We start from the raw sequence: 19,486 nt of genomic DNA, 5'->3' as shown, positions 1-19,486 counted from the left end.
GGGACATGGTTCAGTGGTGAGCTGGCAGTGCTGGGGTAAGGCTTGGCCTTGATAATCCTGGAATGGTTTGGGTTGGAAGGGACCTCAAAGATCCCCCAGTGCCACCCCCCTGCCGTGGGCAGGGACACCTGCCCCCAGCCCAGGCTGCTCAGGGCCTCATCCAGCCTGGACCTGGAGCACCCCAGCGAGGGGGATGCTGCCCCAGCAGGTTGGGGGGGCTGCTCCTCATCCCTTCTGCTCTGCATGGAGCCTGTGCAGCTCCCTGGGCATGGGCAGGGCAGCGCTGCCAGGCTGTCCCTGGGGCAGGGCTGCTGTCCCCAGCTCCTGTCCCCTGCCTGTGCAGGGCATGGGCAGGGCAGCGCTGCCAGGCTGTCCCTGGGGCAGGGCTGCTGTCCCCAGCTCCTGTCCCCTGCCTGTGCAGGGCATGGGCAGGGCAGTGCTGCCAGGCTGTCCCTGGGGCAGGGCTGCTGTCCCCAGCTCCTGTCCCCTGCCTGTGCAGGGCATGGGCAGGGCAGTGCTGCCAGGCTGTCCCTGGGGCAGGGCTGCTGTCCCCAGCTCCTGTCCCCTGCCTGTGCAGGGCATGGGCAGGGCAGTGCTGCCAGGCTGTCCCTGGGGCAGGGCTGCTGTCCCCAGCTCCTGTCCCCTGCCTGTGCAGGGCATCCACACCCCCCCCACAGTGCCAAGAATCTCTTCCTCGTCTCCACTCTGTCCAAGCCCAGAGGTCCCTCCCAGCCCCAGGGCTCCGCTGACCCCAGGCCGCCCTGCCGGCACCCCCAGGCCCCGCGGCCGCGGCGCAGGACTCCCGCGGCGCCCCCGCGCGGTGCGGCAGGGCACAGGCGGCAGCCAGGGCTGCATGGCACCGCCCAAGCCGCCGCCCGGCACCGCCCAGGCTGCTGCATGGCACCGCCCAGGCTGCCGCCCGGCACCGCCCAGGCTGCTGCATGGCACTGCCCAGGCCGCTGCATGGCACTGCCCAGGCCGCTGCATGGCACTGCCCAGGCCGCTGCATGGCACCGCCCAGGCTGCTGCATGGCACCGCCCAGACCGCCGCCCAGCACCGCCCCGGCTGCTGCATGGCACCGCCCAGGCTGCTGCATGGCACCGCCCAGACCGCCGCCCAGCACCGCCCCGGCTGCTGCATGGCACCGCCCCGGCTGCTGCATGGCACTGCCCCGGCTGCTGCATGGCACCGCCCAGGCCGCCGCCCGGCACCGCCCAGGCCGCCGCCCGGCACCACCCCGGCCGCCGCCCAGCACCGCCCTGACCTTGTCCCCGTGGCCGCCGAGGAGCCGGACGCTGCTGCTCTCTGCCCAGTTGATGTACCAGAGGGCTCCTGCCGCCGTGCCCACGATGCCCATCTCCAGCCGCTCGTCGAAGGCTGCGCTCACCGCGGCCCCGTCCAGCCGGAGCTCCTGCTCCAGCAGCACAGAGCCGCAGCTACGGGGAAGGAGGAGGGCAGGAGGAAGGGCTCAGCCGCTGCAGCAGCCCTCCTGCCTCCTTGAGGCGCCCGTGCCAGCAGCCAGCCAGGCGGCTGCAGCTCAGCGGCTCGCTGAGGGCTTGCTGTGCACCGAGGAGCGAGCAGCTGCGCTGCAGCCACCGCCGCAGGCAGAGAGCAGCCAGGGGATGCAGCAGCCCAGGAGGAGAAAACAAGCCCAGGAGTTGCAGTAATTCCCCAAAGGGCTTCCTGCAGATGACCAACACAGCACCCAGGCACCAAGCACTCCACAGGATTCCAGGCTGAGGCCAAGGGGATGAGGTTCAACCAGGCCAAGGGCTGGGTCCTGCCCTTGGGGCACAACCACCCCAGGAAGGCTCCAGGCTGGGGGCAGAGGGGCTGCAAAGTGCCCAGCAGAGAAGGCCCTGGGGGTGCTGGGTGCCAGCAGCTGGAGAGGAGCCAGGGGGTGCCCAGGGGGGCAAGAAGGGCAGCAGCAGCCTGGCCTGGAGCAGCACTGGGGTGGCAGCAGGAGCAGGGCAGGGATGGTGCCCCTGGGCTGGGCACTGGGGAGGCCACAGCTTGAGTGCTGGGTTCAGCTCTGGGCTCCTCACTGCAGGAAGGACACTGAGGAGCTGGAGCAGGGCCAGAGAAGGGCAAGAGAGCTGGGGAAGGGTCTGGGGAAGAGGGCTGGGGAGGAGCAGCTGAGGGAGCTGGGGGGGTTGAGCCTGGAGAAGAGGAGGCTGAGGGAGACCTCCTTGCTCTCTGCAGCTCCCTGAGAGGAGGCTGCAGCCAGCTGGGGCTTGGGCTCTGCTCCCTAGGCTCAGGGGCCAGAAGGAGAGGCCATGGCCTGAAACTGTGCCAGGGGAGGGTTAGGTTGGAGAGGAGGCAAAATGTCTTTGGTGCCAGAGTGGTCAGGGCCTGGCAGAGGCTGCCCAGGGAGGTGGTGGAGTCCCCATGCCTGGAGGGGTTGCAGAACCCTGTGGCCATGGCAGCTGGAGCCAGGGTTTGGTGGCCATGGTGGGGTTGGGTTGGTGTTGGACTGGGTAATCACAGAGGTCTCCTCCAACCCAAACAATTCCATGATTCAGAGGGGTCAGGTCCCTGTGTCACAAACTCAGGACAAAGGTCCAGCCAGGAAGGATCAGCAGCCATGGGGGGAGAGGAAAAGGATGAGGAGCAGAAGGAGCAGTGTGCATGCAGGCAGAGCAGGCAGTGAACAGCCACCTCTCAGACAGGTCCTGGAGCTGCCAGGCAAGGGGAAGAGCACCTGCAGGACTTGATGAGACAGGCAGGGGAAGAGCAGGGATGCTGGAGCCTCCATCTCCTACCTGGCATCAGGACCTTTCAGCCTCAGCTCCTGCACGCTGCCCACTGCCCACAGCCGGAGGCCCTTGGTGCTGCTGCCACTCACCAGCCTGTGGTGCCCACACAGCAGGACACCTGGGGAGCAGCAGAGATGGAGGGCACCTGTCAGCATGCCCTGCTCCCAGCCAGCATGGCATCATGGACTGGGGGGGCTGCAAGCCCTGCAGCCAGCAGGGACAGCTGCAGCCACAGCAGGCTGCTCCCAGCCCCAACCAACCTGCCCTGCACTGCTGCCAGCCATGGGGCAGCTCCCAGCTCTCTGGGCAGCCTGGCACAGGCTCTCCCCACCCTCAGCACCAAACCTTTCTCCCTTCTCTCCGCTCTCAGTCTCCCTCTTGCAGTTCCAACCATCCCCCCTTGGCCTGCCCCAACAGGCCCTGCTCAGCAGTCTGTCCCCAGCTCTCTTCTGTCCCCTTGAAGCCCTGCAAGGCCACCAGGAGGTCTCCCTGGAGCCTTCTCCTCTGCAGGCTGCACAACCCCAACCCTCCCAGCCTGGCCTCCCAGCAGAGGGCTTCCAGCCTCCCAGCACTGCTGTGGCCTCCTCTGGCCCTGCTCCAGCAGCTCCCTGGCTGTGCTGAGGGCTCCAGAGCTGCCCCAGCCCTGCAGGGGAGGTCTCAGCAGGCACAGCAGAGGGGCTGAATCCCCTCCCTGCCCCTGCTGCCCACACTGCTGGGGCTCAGCCCAGGCCAGGCTGGGGCTGGGCTGGCAGCACTCAGTGCCAGCTCCTGGCCAGCTCTGCACCCCCAAGGCCTTCCCCACAGGGCTGCTCCCAGCCCTTCACCCCCAGCCTGGGTTGGTACTGGGAGCTGTGCTGACCCTTGGCCTCATTGAGCCTCATGAGGGTCCCCTGGTTCCCTTCTCCAGCTTGCCCAGGTCCCTCTGGATAGATCCCCTCACAGTACCACCCACACCACCCAGCCTGGGGCCATCTGCAGAGTGCTGAGGGAGCCTGGATCCAGCCTGTGTCATGGAGGAGGATGTGAAACAGCACTGGTGCCAGCATGGACCCCTGAGGGACACCTCAGGTTATCTGGACAGCAATCCATTGGCCACTGCTATCCAACCAACTCCTCAGCCACCCAGCAGCCCTCCCATCCCATCCCATCCCAGCCCAAGTTCTCCCACTGGGAGAGAAGGATCATAGAATCACAGCACTGTCAGGGCTGGAAGGGAGCTCAAGGCTCAGCCAGCCCCAACCCCCTGCCATGGCCAGGGACACCTCACACTGCAGCAGGTTGCTCACAGCCACCTCCAGCCTGGCTGCAAACACCTCCAGCCAGGAGGCTTCCACCACCTCCCTGGGCAGCCTGTGCCAGGCTCTCACCACCCTCCTGGGCAACAACTTCTTCCTCACAGCCAATCTCAGTCTCCCCACTTCTAGTTCTGCTCCATCCCCCCCAGTCCTATCCCTCCCTGACACCCTCCAAAGTCCCTCCCCAGCTTTCCTGTAGCCCCCTGCAGATCCTGGAAGGCCACAATGAGGTCTCCTGGGAGCCTTCTCCTCTCCAGCCTGCACAACCCCAACTCCCTCAGTCTGGGCTCACAGGAGATGTTCTGGGGGACTGTGTCAGAGCCTCATCACCAGAGGTGGCCTCAACAAGCTGTGCCCCTGGTACCCAGGCAGGGCAGAGGAGTCCTCTGCAGCCGAGGCCCCCAGGGGAACCCAGGCTACAGATCCGCTGCTACCCACACAGCCTCTGTCCAGCACAGCCAGGGGCAGCTCAGAGCAGAGGTCTGCAAACTGGTTGTTCCTCTTTGCCAGTGAGATACCCTCTACAGGCCTGGCACACAGATGGCACACAGCTGGCACCTCTGTACCCACCGATCTCGCCCTCGTCGGCCTCCCACGTCATGAAGCAGCAGCTGGCCTCAGTGTCCCACACACAGATCTGCCCTGAGCTGCTGCCACTGAACAGCAGGGGCTTGGCACCATAGCAGAGACAGGTCAGCTCCACTGGGCCTAGAACTTCTGGAGCTGGGGCCTGGAGAACCTGCCAGAGCCAGAGCACAGCAAACAGAGATGTCACAGAGAGTATCCCAGAGTGCCAGCAGGGGGGAAGGGAGCTCTGGAGCTGCCCCAGCCCAAGCCCTGCTCCAGCAGGGCACCCACAGCACCCTGCCCAGCAGCACAGTGCCCAGGGGGGGTTGGAAGCTCTCCACACCAGGACACTCCACAACCTCTCTGGGCAGCCTGCTCCAGGCCTCCAGCAGCCTCACCCCAAACAACTTTCTCCTCCTGCTCAGCTCCAACCTCCTGCCTGACACTTGCTGCCCCTTGCCCCTTGTGCTGGCCCTGGGCAGCACTCAGCAGAGCCTGGCCCCAGCCTCTTGCCCCCCACAGCTCCTTTAGCTCTTGCTGAGCATTGCTCAGCTGCCCTCTGGGGCTGCTCTTCTGCAGGCTCTCAGCCCCAGGGCTCTCAGACTTTGCTGCTCCCAGAGCTGCTCCAGGCCCCTCAGCAGCTCTGCAGCCTGCCCTGGACTCTCTCCAGCAGTTCTCTGTCCCTCCTGAGCTGGGGAGCCCAGGACTGGGTGGAACAGGACCAGTTGTGGCCTCCCTAGGGCAGAGTAGAGGGGAAGAAGAACCTCCCTCCCCCTGGTGCTTACCTACATCACAATAAACCCTCCTCCTCCTCCCCTCAGTTCGTAGGCAAAGCCTCAAGCACAACCAAAAGCCAGCCCCTGGCCAGCCAACAGCCTCTCACTGAGAGGCACCATCACCTCCACAGACCTGGAGAGGCAGAGCCTCCATCCCCACTCTCCAGAGGCCTGGAGAAGGACACAGAGCTGCTGCTGAGGCATCTTCCAAACAGGGAAAGTTGAGGTTTTACCTTGAGGCTGAGAGCAGGTCCCTGCTGCTCCAGGAAGCAAAGCATCAGGGCTCCCTGCCCCACACAGGCCAGCTCCTGGGGGCACAGGGGGCTGAAGGCCACCTCGTGGGCTGGCTGTGGGATGCCAGCAGATGCCAGGAGCTGGTGGGTGCAAGTGTTCCACACAGCGATGCTCTGGTCCTGGTAGTCCCCTGGGTAGAGCAGGAAAGGCAGGAGGAGGAAGTTGAGGCTGAGGGAGACCTCCTTGCTCTCTGCAGCTCCCTGAGAGGAGGCTGCAGCCAGCTGGGGCTTGGGCTCTGCTCCCTAGGAACAAGGGACAGGACAAGAGGCAATGGCCTCAGGCTGCCACAGGGCAGGTTTGGGTCGGCCATGAGGAACAATTTCTTCCCCTTGAGGGCTGTCCAGGCCTGGCCCAGGGCAGTGGTGCAGTCCCCATGCCTGGAGGGGTTCCAGAGCTGTGTGGCTGTGGTGCTGAGGGCCAGGGCTGCCCCCCACAAGCCCTTCACTGCCATGCTGCACTCAGGGCCCCCAACAGGCCTGAAAGAAGGAAGAGTTTGGCACCTGGGCCGAGGTCAGACTGAGCTGGAAGCTGACCTGGATGGAAGCCAACAGATCTTGGTGGCAGCAGCAATGCTTGCCTTGATGATGGCCAATATCATGCAGTGCCTGCAGCACTGCCTCCAGCTCTGGGGCCCCCAGCACAGGAAGGACCTGGAGCTGCTGGGGAGGGGCCAGAGGAGGCCACAGAGATGAGCAGAGGCTGCAGAGCCTCCCCTGTGGGGCCAGGCTGGGAGAGCTGGGGCTGTGCAGCCTGCAGAAGAGAAGGCTGCAGGGAGACCTCAGAGCAGCCTCCCAGGACCTGAAGGGCTCCAGGAGAGCTGGGGAGGGACTTGGGACAAGGGCTGGGAGTGCCAGGCCCAGGGCCAATGGCTTTGAGCTGGGAGAGAGGAGACTGAGAGTGGAGAGGAGGAAGTGAGGCTGGGGAGACTCTGGCACAGGCTGCCCAGGGAGGCTGTGGCTGCCTCCTGCCTGGAGGTGCTGAGGACCAGGCTGGATGAGGCCTTGAGCAGCCTGTGCTGGTGGGAGGGGTCCCTGCCCACGGCAGAGGCTTGGAGCTGGATGGTCTCTGAGGTCCCTTCCAACCCAGCCCAAGCTGTGACTCCAGGAGTGCTGCCCAGCTGCCAGCCAGCTCCACAGGACAGTGCTCTGCTCCTGAAGCTCCCTGCAGGTGTTCAGCTTTTCTCCTCCCTGCAGCCCAGCCAGGAGCTGGAAGAGGAAGCTCCTCTCCCAGGCAGCTCTGTGCAGAGCTTGTCCATGCCAGGGGCAGCCCCAGCAGCACAGGGAAGGGCACTGCAGGCACCACAGGTCCTCTCCCATGCACAACAAGAGCTGACTAATTGCATGTCTGTCCTCTCCACGTCCCCTGCCCAAAGCGAACAGACAGCTTGAGTGTCCCTCTTGTGCTGGCACTGCCTGCTGCCTGGCAGGAGGCTCCCAGTTTGCAGCCTGGCTGCTTCAGTGCAGCTCCAGCTTGCTGCAGCAAGAAGGCCAGAAGCAAGCTTTACCCTTTGGACACTGGGTACAGGAACCTGGGGCTTGAGCAGCACTGCTGAGCCAAGAGAAGCAAGCTGCAGGGCAACCAAACCAGCTGAGGCCAATGAGAAAGAACTGAAGGGGAGCAGGAAGAACCCAGTGATGATGCCTGTGGCTGAGCCCCCAGGGCTGCTTTGTCCTCAAAGCACTGCTGAGAGCAGCCTGGAAGCATTCTCAGGGGAGAGAGTCCCTCTGGAGTGGAACACTGCCAGCAGCAGCAGGGATCTCCTGTGTGTAGCATCACAGAGTGGGCTGGGCTGGAAGGGACCTGTGAGGCTCACCCAGAGCAAGCCCTGCAGCCAGCAGGGACAGCTGCAGCCACAGCAGGCTGCTCCCAGCCCCAACCAACCTGCCCTGCACTGCTGCCAGCCATGGGGCAGCTCCCAGCTCTCTGGGCAGCCTGGCACAGGCTCTCCCCACCCTCAGCACCAAACCTTTCTCCCTTCTCTCCACTCTCAGTCTCCCTCTTGCAGTTCCAACCATCCCCCCTTGGCCTGCCCCAACAGGCCCTGCTCAGCAGTCTGTCCCCAGCTCTCTTCTGGCCTCTTGAAGCGCTGCAAGGCCACCAGGAGGTCTCCCTGGAGCCTTCTCCTCTGCAGGCTGCACAACCCCAACCCTCCCAGCCTGGCCTCCCAGCAGAGGGCTTCCAGCCTCCCAGCACTGCTGTGGCCTCCTCTGGCCCTGCTCCAGCAGCTCCCTGGCTGTGCTGAGGGCTCCAGAGCTGCCCCAGCCCTGCAGGGGAGGTCTCAGCAGGCACAGCAGAGGGGCAGAATCCCCTCCCTGCCCCTGCTGCCAGGGTTCCTGCTTTATCCCAAGGCTGCCAAGCACCAGCTTGGTTTGTGTCTGACAGGTGTCACACATCCTCCTCCCATGCTGGGTCCTCTCCAGGTGTGCTCCTGCCCTCAGAGCTGCTGCTGGGGCTCTACTCACCCAGGGTGACCAGGAACCTGCTGTCCCTGGAGAAGGCCATGGCCTGGACTTGTGTCCTGTGATGGCAGAGCCTTGCTGTGCAAGTCCCATCCTGCACCTTCCAGATGCAGATCTGACAGTGGAGGTCTCCATCCCTCCTCCCCGAGGCAGAGGCCAGAACCTAATGGGACAGGACATGGCCCCTCAGGCCTTGGCAGGGGATTACAGACCCCTTCAGCAGCTGGCCTGGAATCCCAGTGGTGTGGCTGGCAGGTGGAAGATCCAAGGAGCAGAGCCAGCTGAGGGCAGGAGGCAGCAGCCCTTCCTGCCACACCAGGCCAGCACGAGGGACAGCCAGGCTCCAGGGCCTGGGACTGCATCTCCACAGCTCCTGGGGGTCTCCATGCAGCAGGCAGAAGGAAGAACAGGCAGCAGACAGCTGAGCTGGCAGCCTGTGCCATCCCTTCAGCCCAGAGCCCCAGGGCACAGCCCAGGGCAGCAGGGCCCTCTCCTACCTGGGCATCGTGGCTGATGGCCAGCGTGGAGATCTCCTCTGTGTGCCCAAGCCAGTGGCTCTGAGCTCCTGAGTGCAGGTCCTCCACCACAATCAGGCAGCCACAGGTGTAGGCAAAGAAGCCTGGCAGAGGAGGAGGAGGAGGAGGAGAGGATGAGCTGCTTTTGTGTCAAGGCTTCACACACAGCACCCATGGCAGCCTGCACTGCAGCTCAGGGAAGCTCTTCTCTGGCCAAAGAGAGCAGCAGCAGCAGCCTGGCCTGGAGCAGGAGCAGTGCAGCCAGCAGGGGCAGGGCAGGGGTTGTGCCTTGGTGCTGGGCACTGGGGAGGCCACAGCACAAATCCTGGGCTCAGTTTTGAGCCTCTCACTCCAAGGACATTGAGGAGCTGGAGCAGGGCCAGAGAAGGGCAAGAGAGCTGGGGAAGGGTCTGGAGGAGAGGGCTGGGGAGGAGCAGCTGAGGGAGCTGGGGGGGTTGAGGCTGGAGCAGAGGAGGCTGAGGGAGACCTCCTTGCTCTCTGCAGCTCCCTGAGAGGAGGCTGGAGCCAGGAACAAGGGACAGGACAAGAGACAATGGCCTCAAGCTGCACCAGGCCAGGTTCAGGTTGGAGATGAGAAGAAACTTCTTCCCTGGAAGGGTTCTCAGTGCCTGGCCCAGGCTGCCAGGGGGGTGGCTGAGTGCCCACCCCTGGAGGTGATTCCCAGAGGCAGAGCTGTGGTGCTGAGGGCCAGGGCTCAGCCCCAGCCTGGGCAGAGGTAGAGAGTGGCTGTGCAGGAGGAGCTGAAAGGGCTCTGCCAGCCCAAATGGTTGTGTGGTTCTCACAGCTGAAAGATCACAACCTGGCTCCCTAGACCCCCCCCCAGCTCCAGAGCCTTCCCACTGTACCTGTGTCAGGGTGCCACACCATATTCCCTCTGCCATTCCCATTGTAGCCTATCACTGCCTTCAGCTTCAGCAGCTCCCTGCCAGCTGGAGGAGACAAAAAGCTCTGCAAGGAAAAGCAGGAGTGGCTTAAAATAAACTCCAGAGGGATGGAGCCAGGCAGAGAGATTCAACAGCCCCATGGGAGCTCCCCCACTGCCTCACACAGAGTGCTGCCAACACCCTCCCAGCTCCAGGGGACAGCCACAGAGCATCCTGAAGTGCTCAGTTCCACCCAAAAGAGCAACTGCACCCAGGAAAGCATCCCCAGATGCTTCCAGAGGGGGACAGCAGGGCTTGGAGCCACTGCCCAGGCAAAGAGCAGCTGCTGAGGCAGGGAGGGGCAGTAAAAGTGATGCTAGGTGGAGGGACAGAGAGTCCCAGGGGCAAGGAGGGAGGGAGGGAGCCCCAGGGGCAAGGAGGGAGGGAGGGAGGGAGGGAGGCCCAGGGGCAAGGAGGGAGGGAGCTCTTCTCCCAGCACAGAGAGCAGCAGAGCTGAGGGAAAGGCTGAGCAAGGTGAAGCTCAACCAGGCCAAGTGCAAGGTCAGGTGCCTGGGTTAGAGCAATCCAAAGCACAAATCCAGCCTGGAGAAGGCCTTGGGGGGGGTCAGCTGGTGACAAAGTGCTCAGGAGCCAGCACTGGTCCCTGGCAGCCCAGAGGCAGCTGAGTGCTGAGCTGCAGCCAGAGCAGGGAGAGCAGCAGCACAGGGAGGGGATTCTGCCCCTCTGCTCTGCTCTGCTCAGCCCCCACCTGCAGCACTGCCTCCAGCTCTGGGGCCCCCAGCACAGGAAGGACCTGGAGCTGCTGGGGAGGGGCCAGAGGAGGCCACAGAGATGAGCAGAGGCTGCAGAGCCTCCCCTGTGGGACAGGCTGGGAGAGCTGGGGCTGTGCAGCCTGCAGAAGAGAAGGCTGCAGGGAGACCTCAGAGCAGCCTCCCAGGACCTGAAGGGCTCCAGGAGAGCTGGGGAGGGACTTGGGACAAGGGCTGGGAGTGCCAGGCCCAGGGCCAATGGCTTTGAGCTGGGAGAGAGGAGACTGAGAGTGGAGAGGAGGAAGAAATTCCTTGCAGTGAGTCTGGGGAGACTCTGGCACAGGCTGCCCAGGGAGGCTGTGGCTGCCTCCTGCCTGGGGGTGTTCAGGACCAGGCTGGATGAGGCCCTGAGCAGCCTGTGCTGGTGGGAGGGGTCCCTGCCCACGGCAGGGGGCTGGAGCTGGATGGTCTCTGAGGTCCCTTCCAACCCAAGCCAGCCTGGGGCTCTGTGATTCCATGAGGTCTGTGTCTGGTTATTGCTGTTTGTTAACAGAGTGAGGCTGTCCTTGGCTGTCTCCACCAAGGCCTTCCCCAGCTCTGCCAAGGCAGCTGCTTGCAGCCATGGCTGCAGGATGAATCACTGCTGCCCCTCCTGCCCTGCCAGCTGCACAGGGCATCAGCACTGCCTGGAATGGAAATGAGTGCAGGTGGCAGAACAGAAGCATTGATCACAGATCCATTTTGCCAGTCTGGAGAGAGCTGCACGAAGAGGAGAAAGGCAAAACTGTTCACACAACCCCAGAGTGCCAGCAGGGCTGGGAGGGAGCTCTGGAGCTGCCCCAGCCCAAGCCCTGCTCCAGCAGGGCACCCACAGCACCCTGCCCAGCAGCACAGTGCCCAGGGGGGGTTGGAAGCTCTCCACACCAGGACACTCCACAACCTCTCTGGGCAGCCTGCTCCAGGCCTCCAGCAGCCTCACCCCAAACAACTTTCTCCTCCTGCTCAGCTCCAACCTCCTGCCTGACACTTGCTGCCCCTTGCCCCTTGTGCTGGCCCTGGGCAGCACTCAGCAGAGCCTGGCCCCAGCCTCTTGCCCCCCACAGCTCCTTTAGCTCTTGCTGAGCATTGCTCAGCTGCCCTCTGGGGCTGCTCTTCTGCAGGCTCTCAGCCCCAGGGCTCTCAGCCTTTGCTGCTCCCAGAGCTGCTCCAGGCCCCTCAGCAGCTCTGCAGCCTGCCCTGGACTCTCTCCAGCAGTTCCCTGACTCTCCTGACCTGGGGAGCCCAGAGCTGGAACCTGGACTCCAGATGTGGCCTCACTGGAGCAAAGTAGTGTGGCAGAAGACCCTCCCTTGCCCTGCTGACCACACTCCTCACGCACCTCAGGACCCCAATGGCCTGCTTACCCACAGGGGCACACTTCTGGCTCCTGGGGAACTTGTCCCCAGCACTCCCAGGCCCTTCTCCATGGAGCTGCTTCCCAGCAGGTCCTCCCTCAGCTGCCCTGCTGCAGGAGGCTGTTCCTCCCCAGGGGCAGGACCCTACCCCTGGCCTGGCTGAACTTCATGAGGTTCTCCCTGCCCAGCTCTCAGCCCTGGCAGGTCTGGCTGGCAGCACAGCCTCCGGGCTGCCAGGCAGCGCTCCCAGCGTCGCACCCTCACCCTCCGGAGCTCCTCACGGCACAGCAGGGCAGAAGCAGCGTGGAAGGGACCCAGGCCATCCCCACACCACCTCCTGCCCCCCTGCCCGGGGCAGCAGCCCCAGCAGAGCTCACCTGGGGCAGCTGCGAGGCCTTGGGGCGGGCAGCGAAGTGCCGGCGGCAGCCTGGCCGCAGGGAGGGCCCCGGCCGGGGGCTCTGCAGCTCCTGCCTGGCTCCTGGCACACAGAGAGCAAAGCTGCTGGGGGGCAGCCTGGGGGGGCTGCTGCTGGGGGGGTGCTGGCCTCGGCTCACACACAAACATCAGAGCAGGGGTCACACGGGGGGGGGGAAGGAGGAGGTCACACGGGGGGGGGGGGACGGAGGAGGTCACACAGGGTAGGGGGGGGAGGAGGAGGTCACACAGGGTAGGGGGGAAGGAGGAGGTCACACCGGGGGGGGGGGGAAGGAGGAGGTCACACAGGGTAGGGGGGGGAGGAGGAGGTCACACAGGGTAGGGGGGAAGGAGGAGGTCACACAGGGTAGGGGGGGAGGAGGAGGTCACACAGGGTAGGGGGGGAGGAGGAGGTCACACAGGGCAGGGGGGGGAGGAGGAGGTCACACAGGGTAGGGGGGGGAGGAGGAGGTCACACGGGGGGGGGGAAGGAGGAGGTCACACGGGGTAGGGGGGGAGGAGGAGGTCACACGGGGTAGGGGGGGAGGAGGAGGTCACACGGGGTAGGGGGGGAGGAGGAGGTCACACAGGGTAGGGGGGGGAGGAGGAGGTCACACCGGGGGGGGGGGAAGGAGGAGGTCACACAGGGTAGGGGGGGAGGAGGAGGTCACACAGGGTAGGGGGGGAGGAGGAGGTCACACAGGGTGGGGGGGAGGAGGAGGTCACACAGGGTAGGGGGGGAGGAGGAGGTCACACAGGGTAGGGGGGGGAGGAGGAGGTCACACAGGGTAGGGGGGGGAGGAGGAGGTCACACAGGGTAGGGGGGGAGGAGGAGGTCACACAGGGTAGGGGGGGAGGAGGAGGTCACACAGGGTAGGGGGGGGGTTGGGGGTGTCCCACGGCAGGGGGCAGCAAAAGGAGGGTCCCCCAGCTGCCCAGGAGCAACAGCCACCTCCCTCCATCATCCCAGGTCGTGCCCCTTGCCCTCTGTCCGGCAAGTCCCGGGGGCAGCCCCAGCTGCCTGCAGGCCTGCCCGCAGCATGGCCACGGGAGCCAGGCTGGGAGCAGGCCTCACTCACCCTCTGCTGGCTCTGCAGGAGGCCTGAGGCTCTCCTGCCTCACCCTGGGCCTCACACCGAGCAGCTGCTCCTCCCTGACCGGCTCCAGCACCAAGGCATGGCTGTCTCCATGCCGCAGCACCCTGCTGCCCAGCAGCTCTGCTTCCTCCTCTGCTTCCTCCTCCGCTTCCTCCTCCGCTTCCTCCTCCGCATCTGACTCGGAGAAAATGCCTGTGGAGAGGTCCGGGGGAGGACAGAGCCTGAGTGCCCTCCAGCACCGCCTCAGGGGTGATGCTCTGGCAGTGCCACTCTCCTGCAGGGTGGGACAGCCCAGCTGGCAGGGCGCAGGGCAGAGCAGACACCTCCTGCTGGCACCTGCAGCCAGGTACTGACCGCAGCCGCAGAGGAGCTGTGCCAGCAGCTCAGTCCGCAGCGGAGCTGCCGACCCCCAGCACTTGGCCATGGCAACCCCAGGCAGAGCTACAGGCTGGGGGCAGAGTGGCTGAGAGCTGCCAAACAGAGAGGGACCTGGGGGTGCTGATTGACAGCTGGCTAAACATGAGCCAGCAGTGTGCCCAGGTGGCCAAGAGGGCCAAGGGCATCCTGGCCTGCAGCAGGCAGAGTGTGGCCAGCAGGAGCAGGGAAGTCCTTGTGCCCTGTGCTCAGCACTGCTCAGGCCACCCCTGGAGCCCTGTGTCCAGCTCTGGGCTCCTCAGCTCCAGAAGGACATTGAGAGACTTGAAGGTGTCCAGAGAAGGGCAACAAAGCTGGGGAGGGGTCTGGGGCACAGCCCTGGGAGGAGAGGCTGAGGGAGCTGGGGTTGCTTAGCCTGCAGAAGAGGAGGCTCAGGGGAGACCTCATTGCCCTCTACAACTCCCTGAAGGGAGGTTGTAGCCAGGTGGGGGTTGGTCTCTGCTCCCAGGCACCCAGCACCAGAACAAGAGGACACAGTCTCAAGCTGTGCCAGGGGAGGTTTAGACTCGAGGTGAGGAGAAAGTTCTTCACTGAGAGAGTTGTTAGCCATTGGGATGTGCTGCCCAGGGAGGTGGTGGAGTCCCCACCCCTGGAGGTGTTCCAGAGGGGATTGGATGTGGCACTTGGTGCCATGGTCTAATCATGAGGTCTGTGCAGACAGGTTGGACTTGATGATCCTTGGGGTCTCTCCCAACCTTAGTGATACTGTGAGACTGTGATACCTCCAGCTGGCTTTGTCCATGTTAGGGGAAGGAGAGCTGAGCCTGGTCTGTGGGAAGGGCATTGTGGGCACCCTCCAAGGGTGCTGCTCCACCAAGCAGGGAGGTGTTTCCTAACACAGGATTCATACTCCCCCTCCCTGCAAGCAGCTGCTCTTACTTCGACATCCTGCCCCGAGGGCAAAGCTGACAGCCAGGCACCGGGGGGAGGACGACAGCGGCTGAGGAACCACCTGCCGAGGGCCCTCAGAGGCATCCTGCAGCTCCTCAGCACTCCCCTCTGGGGAAAGAAAAGGAGTTGTGGAACTTCCCTCACCCCCTGGACCCTCTGATCTTCCTGAACTGAGCAACGGTGATGCCTCCAAGTGGGCCCAGAGGCCACCAAGATGAGCAGAGGCTGCAGAACCTCCCCTGTGGGGCCAGGCTGGGAGAGCTGGGGCTGTGCAGCCTGCAGAAGAGAAGGCTCCAGGCAGACCTCAGAGCAGCCTCCCAGGACCTGAAGGGCTCCAGGAGAGCTGGGGAGGGACTTGGGACAAGGGCTGGGAGTGCCAGGCCCAGGGCCAATGGCTTTGAACTGGGGGAGAGGAGACTGAGGGTGGAGAGGAGGAAGAAATTGATAGCAGTGAGGCTGGGGAGACTCTGGCACAGGCTGCCCAGGGAGGCTGTGGCTGCCTCCTGCCTGGAGGTGCTGAAGGCCAGGCTGGATGAGGCCCTGAGCAAGCTGTGCTGGTGGGAGGGGTCCCTGCCCATGGCAGGGGGCTGGAACTGGATGACCTTGAAGGTCCCTTCCAACCCAACCTGAGGTTCTGTGCTGATTTCTCCAGCTCCCTCCTGCACAGCAGAGGTCTCCTCTCTGTCCTTCAAAAGAAGGAAAGGACACAGAGAGAGGGCAAGTGCGAGGTGGAAGAGATGGAGGCAGGGAAAGCCAGAAGGCAAAGCTGAAAGAGCCACCAGAAAATCCAGAGGAGCTCTGCTCAGAGCTGCCCTCCTTGGCACACCCCCACTGGTTAATTAGAGTCCTTTGGGGCTAATGAGCTGCTTGGCCCCCTGCTGTGGCACACCCTCGGGGGGAAGGACCAAAAACCCCCAAGCAGCTCAACCCTCTGCCACGAGCAGCAGTGGAAGAGCAGCCAAGCAGCACCAGGCAAGGCAGGAGGCAAACTCACCTGCGCCTGGCAGCAGGGTGGCACGGGGGGAACAGGGCCTGGAAAGGCAAGGAGAGGGGTGTCAGGTGAGAGGGCATGGGCAGGGGAGCTGAGGGGAAGCACTGCCCAGCACCTTACCCAGCTGGGGGTGACCTCTCTGCAGGCAGAGCCAGGAAATCCCAGAGGAAGATGGCATCTCCCACGCTGACAACGCGCTGCTGGTCGGGGGTGAAGGCCACCTGGCACACTGGTTCTGAGTGCCCGATGTACACCTGGGAGAGAGCATGCCCTGCAGGTGCCCAGCACCACCCCTGCCCCAGCAGGCTGCTGGTAACTCCACTGCCTGCCCTGCAGGTGCCCAGCACCACCCCTGCCCCAGCAGGCTGGTGGTAACTCCACTGCCTGCCCTGCAGCTGCCCAGCACCACCCCTGCCCCAGCAGGCTGGTGGTAACTCCAGTGCCTGCCCTGCAGTGCCTCTGTCCCCTGCCGATGCCCGCAGCCCACCACCCCTCCTGCAGCTCTCAGCCCCAGGGCTGATCAGCCCCAGCTGACCTTTCCCTTAGGGATCTGGAGAAGGAAGCAGAAGCTGAGAAGCCTCAAGGCCTTCTCCTGGCTCCCTCTGAAGCCTTCTCTGGGTGGCTCTTCCCTGGCAGGTAGCACCAACCTCTGTCCTTGCCCTTGGCGGTGCTCTGGCAGCCCATGCCCAGCGCTGGGCACCAGCGAGAATGGGACCAGGGCTGTGCCTCTCAGCTGCTGGGCAGGCTGGGGCTGGGGCCACTGGGCCAGGTGGCACAGAGGGCATTTGCTGCTGTCTTCTGCAGGGCTTCAGCACCACCCCACCCCCCTCCAGCCCTGGCAGTACCTGGCAGTTGCCACGGAAGCTCCTCTGGTAGTCCCACACCTTGATGGCCTTGTGGGCAGCGGTGAGCAGGTGCCTGCTGTCCTTGCTCAGGGCCAAGGCAGAGCAGCACAGCTTGTGCCCAGGAGACACCTGAGGGCAGGGGACAGCACCAGCAGCCTTAGCCAGGCACAGGCAGCTCCTTGTTTCTGCTTCAGCAGGAGGACAGGAGTGTGACAGCATCCAAACCACCCTGAGCACCACAGCAGGACAGCCACAGGTTTGCCACTCAAACACAGTCCCAGAACCCCAACGGGGTGGGGTGGGAAAGGGGCTCTGGAGCTCCCCCAGCCCAAGCCCCTGCTCCAGCAGGGCACCCACAGCAGCTTGCCCAGCAGCACAATGCCCAGGGAGGGGTTGGAAGACTCCACAACCACTTTGGGCAGCCCGCTCCAGGCCTCCAGCAGCCTCACCCCACAGAAGCCATCTCAGAGATGTGATTTTTGTTCCTCTGAAGCCCAGGAGCTCCAGGATGAGCTGCTCCCTCCCTCAGCTTCCTGCAGGCCCCAGAGGGGTGTCAGTGCCCTACCTCCCGCAGCAGCTGCCCTGTCTCTGCATCAAGCACCAGGATTCTGCTGGAGGAAGTGGACACCAGGAGCTCTCCTGCAGGCACTGCAGCAAAGCAGAGCCTCCTTGCAGAGTCCAAAGCTGTGCTGTTCACACCCAGGGTGCTGATGTCCACCCTCAGCAGCTGTGGAAGAGGAAACTACTGAACAAATGTCCTGGAGGCAGAACTGCAGAGCCCTGGGATTGCTCTCCTGGTTCTAACATGAGGCTACAGAGTCCCCAGACCCTTCCCTTCCCATCTAATGAGGGCTCCAGGGGCCAGCAGTGTTCCTCCTGCCCAGGAAAGCAGCTCCCAGAGAGATGTCAGAGCTGAGGGCCTGCACAAGGCTTCTCAAATTACCTTTCTGGAGGGGAGTCTCAGAATGGCTCAGGCTGGAAGGGACCTCAGAGCTCATCTGCTCCAACCCCCTGCCATGCCCAGGGACACCTCTCAGCTGGAGTCAGCTGCTCAAGGCCTCATCCAGCCTGGCCTTCAGCACCCCCAGGCAGGAGGCAGCCACAGCCTCCCTGGGCAGCCTGGGCTGCAGGCTCAGCAGCTTCACACTCAACAACTTCTTCCTCAGCTCCACTCTAACCCTGCTCTGCCTCAGCTCCAAACCCTTCCCCCTTGGCCTGGCTCAGACCCCCTCAGCAAAAGTTCCTCTGCAGCCTTCCTAAGTGAAGCTGGAGAAGAAGAAACTTTGACTGTGTTGATTCTACATCACCATAAAATGCTTTAGGTTGGAAGGCACCTTCCAAGCTCACCCAGTGCAAGCCCTGCAGCCAGCAGGGACAGCTGCAGCCACAGCAGGTTGCTCCCAGCCCCAACCAACCTGCCCTGCACTGCTGCCAGCCATGGGGCAGCTCCCAGCTCTCTGGGCAGCCTGGCACAGGCTCTCCCCACCCTCAGCACCAAACCTTTCTCCCTTCTCTCCACTCTCAGTCTCCCTCTTGCAGTTCCAACCATCCCCCCTTGGCCTGCCCCAACAGGCCCTGCTCAGCAGTCTGTCCCCAGCTCTCTCCTGGCCTCTTGAAGCCCTGCAAGGCCACCAGGAGGTCTCCCTGGAGCCTTCTCCTCTGCAGGCTGCACAACCCCAACCCTCCCAGCCTGGCCTCCCAGCAGAGGGCTTCCACCCTTGGATCATTGCTGTACTCCTGTCTCACAGAGCAGAAAGCAAAGCTCACTGCAACTCCCTGAGCAGGCACCTGCAGGGCCACCTGCAGCACTGCTTCTCCCCAGCGCCCTCGATCCATCTGCTGCAGCCTCTCCCCTCCAGGCACCCCAGCCTGTGGCTCCTGCTCTCCTCCTCCCCTCCCCCAGCTGGAGGGCAGCCCAGCATGTACCTGATGTAAGGAGCAGGCCTCCATCACAGTCACAAGGTACTTGGAGGGTCCCACGAAGGCCAGCAGCCTGCTGTCCTCACTGACCACCAGCGCGGCCGCGGCGCTGCCACTGTCCGGGGCCACCACACTGCCTGGGGAGCACAGCAAGAGGCAGTGAGGCAAGCAGCAGAGAGCACACTGCAGCCAGAGGCAGTGAGGCAAGCAGCAGAGAGCACGCTGCAGCCAGAGGCAGTGAGGCAAGCAGCAGAGAGCACACTGCAGCCAGAGGCAGTGAGGCAAGCAGCAGAGAGCACACTGCAGCCAGAGGCAGTGAGGCAAGCAGCAGAGAGCACACTGCAGCCAGAGGCAGCGAGGCAAGCAGCAGAGAGCACACTGCAGCCAGAGGCAGTGAGGCAAGCAGCAGAGAGCACGCTGCAGCCAGAGGCAGTGAGGCAAGCAGCAGAGAGCACACTGCAGCCAGAGGCAGTGAGGCAAGCAGCAGAGAGCACGCTGCAGCCAGAGGCAGTGAGGCAAGCAGCAGAGAGCACACTGCAGCCAGAGGCAGTAAGGCAAGCAGCAGAGAGCACACTGCAGCCAGAGGCAGCGAGGCAAGCAGCAGAGAGCACACTGCAGCCAGAGGCAGTGAGGCAAGCAGCAGAGAGCACACTGCAGCCAGAGGCAGTGAGGCAAGCAGCAGAGAGCACACTGCAGCCAGAGGCAGCGAAGCAAGCAGCAGAGAGCACGCTGCAGCCAGAGGCAGCGAGGCAAGCAGCAGAGAGCACACTGCAGCCAGAGGCAGTGAGGCAAGCAGCAGAGAGCACGCTGCAGCCAGAGGCAGCGAGGCAAGCAGCAGAGAGCACACTGCAGCCAGAGGCAGTGAGGCAAGCAGCAGACAGCACACTGCAGCCAGAGGCAGTGAGGCAAGCAGCAGAGAGCACGCTGCAGCCAGAGGCAGTGAGGCAAGCAGCAGAGAGCACACTGCAGCCAGAGGCGGCGAGGCAAGCAGCAGAGAGCACACTGCAGCCAGAGGCAGCGAGGCAAGCAGCAGAGAGCACGCTGCAGCCAGAGGCAGCGAGGCAAGCAGCAGAGAGCACACTGCAGCCAGAGGCAGTGAGGCAAGCAGCAGAGAGCACACTGCAGCCAGAGGCAGCGAGGCCAGCGGCAGAGAGCACACTGCAGCCAGAGGCAGCGAGGCAA

The 19,486-nt window shown here is 64.0% G+C and overlaps 1 protein-coding gene across 1 annotated transcript in view; it reads right to left on the bottom strand.

Moving 5' to 3' along the window:
- WDR90 (WD repeat domain 90) overlaps positions 1 to 19,486 on the bottom strand; it is a 49,400-nt gene that overhangs the window by 8,161 nt on the left and 21,753 nt on the right. Inside the window, exons 21-35 of the mRNA XM_054161258.1 lie at positions 18,311 to 18,441; positions 16,950 to 17,111; positions 16,385 to 16,513; positions 15,660 to 15,793; positions 15,543 to 15,580; positions 14,537 to 14,656; positions 13,205 to 13,414; positions 12,089 to 12,186; positions 9,530 to 9,632; positions 8,646 to 8,767; positions 8,152 to 8,311; positions 5,629 to 5,819; positions 4,623 to 4,791; positions 2,764 to 2,875; positions 1,266 to 1,437 (exon numbers count right to left, since the gene is read on the bottom strand). Of these exons, the coding sequence (XP_054017233.1) occupies positions 1,266 to 1,437; positions 2,764 to 2,875; positions 4,623 to 4,791; positions 5,629 to 5,819; positions 8,152 to 8,311; positions 8,646 to 8,767; positions 9,530 to 9,632; positions 12,089 to 12,186; positions 13,205 to 13,414; positions 14,537 to 14,656; positions 15,543 to 15,580; positions 15,660 to 15,793; positions 16,385 to 16,513; positions 16,950 to 17,111; positions 18,311 to 18,441 (2,051 nt within the window). The remainder of the gene's footprint in view (positions 1 to 1,265; positions 1,438 to 2,763; positions 2,876 to 4,622; positions 4,792 to 5,628; positions 5,820 to 8,151; positions 8,312 to 8,645; positions 8,768 to 9,529; positions 9,633 to 12,088; positions 12,187 to 13,204; positions 13,415 to 14,536; positions 14,657 to 15,542; positions 15,581 to 15,659; positions 15,794 to 16,384; positions 16,514 to 16,949; positions 17,112 to 18,310; positions 18,442 to 19,486) is intronic.

Source organism: Dryobates pubescens, chromosome 4 (genome assembly GCF_014839835.1).
Source record: "Dryobates pubescens isolate bDryPub1 chromosome 4, bDryPub1.pri, whole genome shotgun sequence".
Classification (NCBI taxonomy): Eukaryota; Metazoa; Chordata; class Aves; order Piciformes; family Picidae; genus Dryobates; species Dryobates pubescens.
Note: the sequence above shows the minus strand (reverse complement) of the source record. Positions and strands in the feature narration are given on the sequence as shown.